This window comes from Solanum verrucosum, unplaced genomic scaffold (genome assembly GCF_900185275.1).
Source record: "Solanum verrucosum unplaced genomic scaffold, falcon-dt-bn FXZP01000277.1, whole genome shotgun sequence".
Classification (NCBI taxonomy): Eukaryota; Viridiplantae; Streptophyta; class Magnoliopsida; order Solanales; family Solanaceae; genus Solanum; species Solanum verrucosum.
Window position 1 is genome coordinate 2,222,394 of NW_026019945.1, and position 10,715 is coordinate 2,233,108.

Sequence of the window (10,715 nt, forward strand, 5' to 3'; positions counted from 1 at the left end):
AAAACATAAAAAAGTGTTGAAAATATCATTAAACTTGGTGAGAAATTAGGGGTGTATTTCACTCACGTTGCAAGATCAAGAGTGTATTTAAGTTCAATTAGTCAAGTAAAAAAGGTGTTTTTAACGCTATCAACACTTCATGAATGAAACTAATAATTCACGCCAAATTAAAAATATTTTCAAATACTCTCTTCTAAAATAAAATTAGGGAAAAGGGCCGCATGATATACCCCTTAACTTTGCCATTTAGAACTGATATACCCTCGTTATGAAAGTGGCTTATTATAAATATCCTTATTGTTAGAAAAATGACTCACATACATCCTGACCATAACAAAGTGAGCTCACATTTACCTTTCATCTAATAGAAGTAAAAAAATAAGTTCTAAATTTATTTTTTTGACTTTAAATTTTAAAAATATTCATGTAGGGGTATATATATGATCCTTCTAGCAAAATTCAAGGTATATTTTAATCTTTATCATACAAAAATTATTTTTTGACCTTTTTGATTATCATTATTCGAGTTTCTTATTTTTCTTCTTCTTTCATTCTTTGGTGTAAAAAGAATTCAAAACTAATTTTTTTACGGCTATATTGTAATTTAGTTTTTATATTTATAAAAAAAAATGGGGCATCTATAATAAATATTACAAGAACACTAGTGAAATATAAATAAATTTGAACATCAAAATAATAAATTTAAAGTAATTGTTGAAACAAAAAAGTAAAAGAAAACGTGTCAGGAGGATCAAATATAATCCATATGGATTATATTTTTTTCAAAAAAATTAAATTAAAATTAATTTTTTCAATTTTGTTAAAGAAAAAAGATATATGTGAGTTATTTGTATAACACTAGGGGTATATATATAAGTAACTTTTATAACGAGAGATCTATCAACTTTAAATAACAAAATTGGGGACATATAAAGCCATTTTCCTATAAAATAAACATGTTTTTCACAAAAATATCCTTAATTGACAGCTAATCATGTCCTAAACAATTCCATAATCCTAATTGGAAAACAAACCCTATAAAAGGAAAGGCTACTTCTCTTTCCTTCTCACCAACAAACCTGCAACTCACAAAAACACATGCATTAGCCGCCAGTCCCATCCCAAAAAAAAAAAACCAAAAAAAAATAAAAATGCCAAAATCCTCTTCAGTAGATCAAAATCTACCCGATGACCTTCGGTCACCGCTTCTTCCGTCGGCTGCTGGCTGCGGATATTCAAAACATAAAAAAGTAACAATGGATCAAATGTTGGAAAAATACTGCGGCGATTTCGGTTGGTGGCAATTTAGTCATTTCGTATTAACGAGCTTTGCTTGGGCTCTAGAAGGAATTCACACTATGATTATGATTTTCGCCGATCGTGAACCGGCTTGGCGGTGTTCGACGAACCGGTTGTGCGATTTGACGGCGAAAAGTGTGTGCGGTCTTGAACCGGGTTCATGGGAGTGGACCGGTGGAGCTGCAAGTTCTACGGTTTCAGAGTTCGGTTTAATTTGTGGACAGAAATATAAAGTTGGGCTTGTCCAATCCTTATTTTTCGCTGCCTGCATGATCGGTATGTTTGTTACTTTCTCGATTAATTTATTTGTTCGATTTTAACTTAATACTAACAGATCGTTATAGGACAAGAAAATAGTGATGGAATAAAATTTTTGTATCTTGTTTGGTTGTCATATTTGAGATAACTTATCGCACTATTTACAGATAGGATAAATTATTCCATATACATGATTGAATAAGTTGTTCCGAGATAGTTAATTTCAGAATAACTAATTCTGAGATAACTTATTCCTAATCAAACGACCCTATAAAAAAAAATATGTAGAGTGAGGCGTAGCAATATATTATATTACATTTAATTATTTACCACCCACATGTTTATCTTTGGATTATTTTGTCGTTTTAATCACTTTGTACAAAGTTGACGAGGATGTGTTTTTTTTGGAATATTTTATAAAATGATTGAATCCAAATCTTTGTTTGCTAACGAATTGTTAATAATTCATATTCTAAGTTTGTCAAAATCTCAATTTTAAATTAAATGAGACAAAAAAAAAAATGAAGATAGACGACAATGCATGTCAGAGAGACATAATAAATTGAAGATAAGGACAATAATAATATATGGGGTTTCCAACTCTCTTTTAATCGAGTTCATCGTATAAGAGTTGCTTTGATTAACATTTTCGATACAATTTGTGAGTGTTTTATAATTTATAAATTATTATATTAAAGTTAAATTTATCTTCTTGCAAAAAGAAGAAAAGTCGGGATAAACTTGACAAGTGAAGGATACAAAGTATATACTTTTAGGTTAGTATTAGAATATCCTTTTTTTTTTCTTACTAATTCCACACTACCCCCAATTTGAATACTTAAGAATATGCTTGCCCGATCCGTATCTTCCCTCTTTCCATGTGTGAGGTAGATAATAGTTACAATCGAATTTTAATTCAATCTGAAAAGTTAGTTCAATTGGTTATAAGTATCGTGGTTCCAAATTAAGTAATTCATCATTCACTAATGCTAGATAACACTACATATGTTTAAGATCCAATTTAGAATGTGAATAATATAAGATGAAAGTTTAATATTTAGCGAATTATGAATAAAAGTGGTAAATTATGAACTGCGATGAGTATAATATAATAAAAAAAATCTAATATTTAGATCAATTTTGAAAATTAATTTATGAGATGAGAATTATGTTAAGTTGTATATAAGGAGACCAAGTAACTCATCGTAGGTACTCTCTTTTATCTCAATTAATAATAATAATATGAGTGTTGGCACATAGGTTAAGAGAGAGAGAGTTAATGATTTGTAAAAAATATATATGATTAAGAAGAAGTCATATTACTAGTGTGATTATAAGTTGTCTAATTAAGGATTAAATTTTTTAACAAAATTAAACTATTTTAAATTAAGTTAAAAAGAAATATGAATTAGAGTATTAAAATAGGCTGCTTTTATTTTCCCTCAATAACTCATCAAATAAAAAAAATAACTCTGGAGCAAGGAGTGGAGGTGTTAGGTGTATCGAGAATTCGAGATATACATGAATTATTACTAGTTATTACTCAAAATAAAATATACGTATGGACCAGACAAGGCTAATTAATGTCACACATGTTACTTAGCCAGATTTTTATAGAAATATAAATAATTAAATATCACTATTATTATTATAATAATAAATACTGTTGTGACCCACAGAGCATCCTTATCAAAATTAGTATTGATGATGACAAGCAGTTTCTTTTGATTTGTCCATTTATTTTATTTTTGATTTAAAGCTCCCTTTAATTATTTTGTATGACACGTTGTTTATTTTCCTATGCATCATTGACACGTGTAAGATTAACATCCTACCACCGAAAGAACGTTGTATGATGCACCACCAAATATTGGTCCAAAAATATTTTTTACATAATTTAGATAAATATTACTACTATGAAAGATAATGAAAAGTGTGAATTACATGGGATTTTCCAGGAGATTAGTATGAAAATTCGTAGAAAACTTATTTTCTTGTAAATTTTCATATTATTTCCCAGAAAAATTCCCATGTAATTCACACTTTTCTTGTATTACGAAAGATGGGGTTAGACTTGGGAGGGTAGGGGTGTAGGATGATAGGGATATGTTAAAGATGAGGTATGCTGAAGAGTGAGAAGAACACGATTAATGTAGAATGTTATTTATGGAATTTATTCTCTCTACTTTTATTAGTGATATTATTATTTTTTTATTTTTGAAGAACCTTTTTTGTAGAGTATATCAATTGAACATGTTAGAATTGACACACCCATATTATCTCTGTGAATTATGTTCTAAAATGTATATTCTATGACATTTTATTTTACCGTAAGACGAACAAATTGAAATATTGGTGATTGTGTTAGTACTTTTGATAGTTAATATGACTGAAATGTTGTCAAACACTTTCAAATTAATGATTTTCAGGTGCTGGAGTATTTGGACATTTATCAGATTCCAAATTGGGAAGAAAAGGCTCTTTAACTATAGTTTGCATTATGAATGCAATCTTTGGTTGTTTAACTGCGATTTCTTCGGATTATTGGACTTATACCTTATTCCGCTTTCTCTCCGGTTTCAGCACGGGCGGGACTGGCCTTTGCGCGTTCGTTCTTGCAACTGAACCCGTTGGCCAGTCCTGGCGTGGCGTAGCCGGAATGTCCACTTTCTATTTTTTCTCTATTGGAATAGCCGCCTTATCCGCCATTGCATATTTCTTCCAAACATGGCGATCACTCTACATTGCTTCATCAATCCCATCAATTATATTTGTTATCTTACTACTTCCTTTCATTCACGAGTCACCTCGTTGGTGTCTCGTGAGGGGGAAAGTTGACGAAGCCATGAAGATCATGCGTAAAATTGCTAAATCCAACGGTAAACATCTCCCTGATGACGTTGTTCTCGCCCTCGATAGTGAAGTGAACGATGATGTTCCTGATTCTCAATCCGTATCAAAAGAAGCCCTAAACGGATCCTTATTAGATGTACTGAGGCTTCCTTTGACGCGATTCCGGTTATTCTTAGCTGTGGTGATCAACTTCCTTTGCTCGGTCGTTTATTACGGGTTGAGCCTGAACGCTGTCAACCTCGGGACCAACCTCTACCTTAACGTCGCCCTTAACGCGGTTGCTGAAATGCCTGCCTATTTTTTAACAGCATTGGTGTTGGACAAGCTTGGTAGAAAGCCGTTAGCGATAGGGACAATGTGGTTCAGCGGTATATTCTGTCTAGCTGGAAGTTTGGCGAAGGGTGATGGTACGTGGAAACTGGTTCGGATGGTTTGTGGAGTGCTAGGGATATTCGGCATGGCGGGGACTTACAATTTACTATTCGTGTATTCGATGGAGTTGTTTCCGACTGTGGTGAGGAATGCTGCGTTGGGATGTGCAACGCAGGCGTCACAGATGGGGGCCATTTTGGCCCCCTTTGTAGTTGTTTTAGGGGGTGGGATACCATTTGCTGTGTTTGCGTTTTGTGGGATTGCTGGAGGTTTATTGGTAATTTACTTGCCAGAGACTTTAAACAGGCCATTATATGATACAATGGCTGGAATGGAAGAAGCTGAAACAAAGAAACCAAGCATTTTATCTTAATTTGCTAGTTTTTGAGAACTATTTTTTTGTGTATTTTTTGTTGTTGAATGTAATTTTGGATTGGATTGTACTAAGAGTTCATCTTGTATTAGGTAGTTATAAGGCATGCCTAGTCATAACAAGGCAAGCTTTAAATTGTGCTCTATGGCGAGTGATGGTGAAGGATGGAGGGTGGTCAGTTGAACATTCTTTGCGAAAAAATTATATAATATATTCTAAAAAAAAGTATTCGCCCCATTATATATCATGTTACTTTCTATAAAATGGACAATATTGTAACGAAGGGAAAAAAATGCAATATAATAACCTTCGATCCAAGACATTAACTAAATAAGATTCAATCATTAGGGAATGATTTACTAAGGCTTCATCCTGCTCAATCAGCTTGAATGTAATTTGGATCAGTAATGAGAATGTCAAACAAAAAAAGCACCAAAACAATAGTAAATGTGGATAGATATATGATATTCCTTTCGTCTTATTTTGTGAAACACTATTTGACTTGATACGGTGTTTAAAAAAAAGTTGTAAAGCTTATGACTAACCATCAGTGGAATTTTCGTTAAGGAGTTCAAGAAAAATATGCTAAATAGTGCCCGACAAATAAGCATGTCAAATCACATATGCACGGTAACAATGATTCATATTGATTATACTATCGCTTGTCCGCATACAATAAATCAATTTCTATCTAAATCACTTTAGTGAAAAACAAAATGAATTTAAAACATGCTATAGTTGGAAATCCACTAGAGGAATTATCACTCACAGTACTTCCGTCGAAATAGCTCCACGCACTCTCCTTCCAGTGATTATGCCACACAATTTCAATAATCTAAAATCACAACATGATGTTTAGATACTATTTAACTCTAAATGTTTGTAGATACAATATCTATAGTTTATGAACACTTCTAACCACAAGTAATTAAGCTGCCTATCTTTTTAATTGACACTACAACTACTGTTTGGCTTAACTTCTTTATCCTAAGAACATGGTTCCAACAATCTCTATTAGCAGATTATGATGCGGAACTTTGTAATTACCAGCGAGATTATACCAAAAATCAGATTTCAGCTTAAGAGAAGGTCTTACGTCCTAAATGTTATTTCTATATATGTTTAACAAAGGGTGAGTTCAGAGGTGAAAAGTATATTGACAACTCACTTGCAAAGTCGAGAATGGAGAACAACCGTGGGGTCTTCTACAATACTGCTTGTTTTGGATTTTAGAGATAAAATCCTTTACCTAGTGTTGAGTTCTATTCTCTTCTACTATTTTTTTCCTTTCCTTTGTTTCGTCTCTCTTACTCTGTTTTTTTGTTTTGTTTTCTCCAGCTGTTTGAGTCGGACAACTTCTAAGTTGAAACCCACGCTGCCTCTTTTCTTTTTTTAAGCCTCTTCCCCCGCCTCTCTCAATCTTATCTAACAATTAATTTACTAAGGAGGTGGGTAAAACTTGGGAAGTAAGCAGTCAACAGGTGTGTTAGGTAAATTAATTAGTTGCTTATTTTAAATGGGCTTGTCCCAAAGCTTTAAGTCGCTACATTCTCTCCCCCTTAAGAAAATTCGGTCCCTGAATTTTTAAACATATATATATATATATACTTGCGGGTCTGAATAAATGAGGATACTTGGCTTGCATCACCTTCTCGTCTTCCCATGTTGCCTCCTCGCTAGAGTGATTTTTCCATGCTACTTTCACTGTCGCCATCTCTTTCAAACGTAGCTTCCTTACTTGTTTGTCCATTATAAACATTGGTTCCTCTTCATAGGTTAGGTTCTCATCCAATTGGGTGTTTGATGCTTTTAGCACATGTGAAGGGTCTGGTATGTACTTTTGTAGCATTGACACATGAAAGACTGAATGTACTGAAGATAACTCAAGTGGAAGTGCTACACGATATGCAACAACACCAACTCTAGCAAGTATCTCATATGGTCCAGTATATCTTGGACTCAGTTTTCCTTTCTTCCCGAATCTTAAAACACATTTCATTGGTGATACACGTAAGAACACATGATCTCCCACTGAAAACTCCAACTCTCGATGTCTTTTATCTGCATAAGCCTTTTGACTACTTTGGCCCGCTAGCAATCTTTGCCTAATTAATTGAACCTTGTCAATTGCTGACTTCACCAGATCTGGACCCAATACCTTAGCCTCACCAGCCTCAAACCACCCAATGGGAGATCGACATCCCCTTCCATATAACGCCTCGTAAGTTGCCATCTGTATGCTCGCTTGGAAGCTATTATTGTAAGCAAACTCCGTCAACGGTAGATATTTGTCCCAACTACCACCAAAATCAAGAACACAAGATCTCAACATACCTTCAAGAGTCTGTATGGTTCTTTCTGACTGACCGTCGGTTTGTGGGTGGAACGCCGTACTCAATTCCACTTGCGTTCTGAATGCACCTTGGAATGCTTTCCAGAAGTGTGAGGTGAACTGGGATCCTCTATCCGATATAATAGAAATTGGAACTCCGTGAAGCCTAACAATTTCATCAATATAAATCTGTGCATAGCGTGCGCCATTATAGGTAGTTTTGACCGGTAGGAAGTGTGCTGACTTTGTTAATCGATCCACGATCACCCATATAAAATCATAACCCTTCAGAGTTCATGGCAATCCAGTGATAAAATCCATGGTAATTCGCTCCCATTTCCATTCTGGTATCACAAGTGTTGCATCAACCCTGCAGGTCTTTGGTGTTCAGCTTTAACTTGCTAGCAAGTCAAACATCGAGTGACATAACTCGCAACATCTTTCTTCATACCCTCCCACCAGTACAACTGATGAAGATCTTGGACTCTTGGTACATTTTTGTGGATCCGGGATAAACTGAGTACTTAGAGCCATGCGCTTCTTCAAGCAAAGTTTGTCTCAAACCGTTAACATCTGGTACACAAACACGATTGCCAAGTCGCAATACCCCATGACTATCCACGATAAAATCCTTATTTTTGTTAAGAACACTTTCGTCTCTAATTTTGCACAACCGCATGTCTAGGTATTGCTTTGCCTTTATATCCTCCATTAATGATGACTTCGCTTGAACACATGACAATAATGAACATGCATGCCCTAAACTGAAGGCTACTCCACTTTCTTTCAATTTGTGAATTTCTCTTGCTAATGGCCTCCTTGTTAAGGTAAGGTGGGCCAAACTCCCCATTGACTTTCGGCTCAGTGCATCAGCTACTATATTGGTTTTACCTGGATGGTACAAAATTGCACATTCATAGTCTTTCAATAATTCCACCCATTGCCGTTAAATAAAATCTCTTACTTGTGTTGAAGGGGTTCATTATTAAATATATAACATACAATATAGATTTGATCTTATATACCGAGTAATTTTTTGATTCACGGAGTTCAGATTTGTCCCGCTATAATCCTTAGATATTTGTGTAGTTATATTTTTTTTTAGGGGATCGGAGTACGTATTTAGAACAAGCAAGATGTACTCAAACAAGGTGAGATCAAATATTATAATTAATATCGTAGTTATTTTAACAATGCTTACAACACTTTTTCACAATCAATGGCTTATTTTCAATTCCAAACACTTGAACAAATGTTTAAAACTTTCTTTTATTCAACTAACTAATCCAAAGCTACCAACCCAGGTTTTGCTTCAGCTTCTTGCAATCCATCCATTGTATCATAAAGTGGCTTGTTTAACGTCTCTGGTAAATACATTACCAAAAATCCTCCAATAATACCACATGCCCCAAATACAGCAAAGGGCACGCCTCCCCCTAACACAACTATAATTGGAGCCAAAATTGCCCCCAAAAGCACGGCTTGCTTCGAGCATCCTAGTGCTGCATTTCTCACTACAGTTGGAAACAATTCCATGCCATACACGAGCAGCAAATTGAAAGTACCAGATATTCCAAATATCCCAAGCAATCCGCACACCATCCTAACAATTTTCCAGGTCTCATCGGTACTCTTCAAAAAACTCCCCACTAAGCAGAAAATCGCACTGAACCACATTGTCCCTATGGCTAACGGCTTTCGACCAATCCTGTCAAGCACTAATGATGTTAATAAATAGGCAGGCATTTCAGAAACTGAATTAAGTGCAACGTTTAGGTACAAATTAGTTCCGAGATTAACCGCGTTCAAACTCAACCCGTAATATACAATGGAACAAAAGAAGTTAGTAGCCACAGCTACGAACAACCGAATCCGTGTGACAGGAGACCTTATTACATCTAAAATTGATGCTTTTTGGGTATTGAATTGAGAATTAGGGATATCGTCCTTGGATACTTCACAATCGAGGGCAAGAACAACGTCATAAGGAATGTTTTGTTTGCCATTAGAAACCGCGATTTTCTGCATAATTTTCATAGCTTCGTCTACTTTTCCTTGAACGAGGTACCATCTAGGTGACTCGTGGAGGAAAGGTAATACGAAGATAACGAAAATAAGGGAAGGGATTGAAGAAGCAATGTAGAGAGATCGCCACGGTTGGATGAAATAAGCAATGATGGATACAACGACTATTCCAGTAGAGTATAAATATAAAGTGGACATTCCAGCTACGCCACGCCATGATTGGCCAACGGGTTCAGTGGAGAGAACAAAAGCACAAAGGCCGGTCCCACCAGTGCTGAAACCGGAGAGAAATCGGAACAAGACGTACGTCCAGTAATCGGAAGAGAATGCAGTTAGAATACTAAAAATAGCATTCAACATGCAAATTATTGCCAGGGAGCCTTTTCTCCCAAATTTTGTATCTGATAAATGTCCAAATACTCCCGCACCTGAAAAAAATAAAATCAATTTTAAATGTGTTACCATATATATTATTATTATAATCTATATTTTCAAAATATTACGTATCTTACTACTAATTAAAAAATTTCTATCATACATTGAGAAAGATATATATCTATTTTTGCTACCAAATACATTAAAATAGAGAGAGGCGAACGAGATTGTTATGTATCTCAGTTTAATTTAGTTTGGTTTTTCGGTTTAATCCAAATAGTGCACACCCCTATCAAAATATATAATACTGCAAACTAAAATGTATGTAAATAATTATCTCCTAAACTATATCAAAAGTAACAATTTTGATTTTTCAATTATAACAACTAAAAAGTGGCTATTTGTGAAAGGAGGTACCGATCATGCAGCCAGCGAAAAATATAGATTGAACAAGTCCAACCTTAAACTTGTCTCCGCATATTAATCCGAATTCGGACATCGTAGAACTTCCGTTTCCACCCGACCATTCCCACGAGCCGGGCTCCGAAGAGCAACGGCTCGTTGTACCAGCGTGGCTTGTCAAATAATGCCACGCTGGTTCACGATCCGCAAAGATCATTAGTTCATTACCATGGTTAGTATCCCCTCCAGTAACCAAGCCAAGCATGTTAACACGAGGTGTCTCACCTGCCACAACCCGAAATCCCCGCAGTACTTCTCCAACATCTCATCCATCGTTATTTTTTTCGGGTTCGCCTCCCGAGAGACGAGTGGCGACCTGAGGTCGCCGTCGTATAATTTGCCGTGTGATGATAATGCCGACGACAT

General features: G+C 35.3%; 1 protein-coding gene and 1 pseudogene across 1 annotated transcript; one reads left to right on the top strand and one right to left on the bottom strand.

Annotated features, from left to right (window-relative positions):
* The first annotated feature begins 1,091 nt into the window (after positions 1-1,091).
* Positions 1,092-5,219, top strand: LOC125840083 (organic cation/carnitine transporter 4-like). The gene is made up of 2 exons (XM_049519072.1): positions 1,092-1,575; positions 3,987-5,219. The coding sequence occupies exons 1-2, from the start codon at positions 1,152-1,154 to the stop codon at positions 5,153-5,155; spliced, it is 1,593 nt and encodes a 530-aa protein (XP_049375029.1). The 5' UTR covers positions 1,092-1,151; the 3' UTR covers positions 5,156-5,219.
* Positions 5,220-8,768: 3,549 nt separating this feature from the next.
* On the bottom strand, positions 8,769-10,715 carry LOC125807597 (organic cation/carnitine transporter 4-like; annotated as a pseudogene).

Bases quoted from the DNA above. Each gene is read 5' to 3' on its own strand.
- LOC125840083 (XM_049519072.1), top strand. From the start codon at position 1,152: ATGCCAAAATCCTCTTCAGTAGATCAAAATCTACCCGATGACCTTCGG. The intron at 1,576-3,986 runs GTATGTTTGTTA...AATGATTTTCAG, and splicing joins TTTCGCTGCCTGCATGATCG to GTGCTGGAGTATTTGGACAT.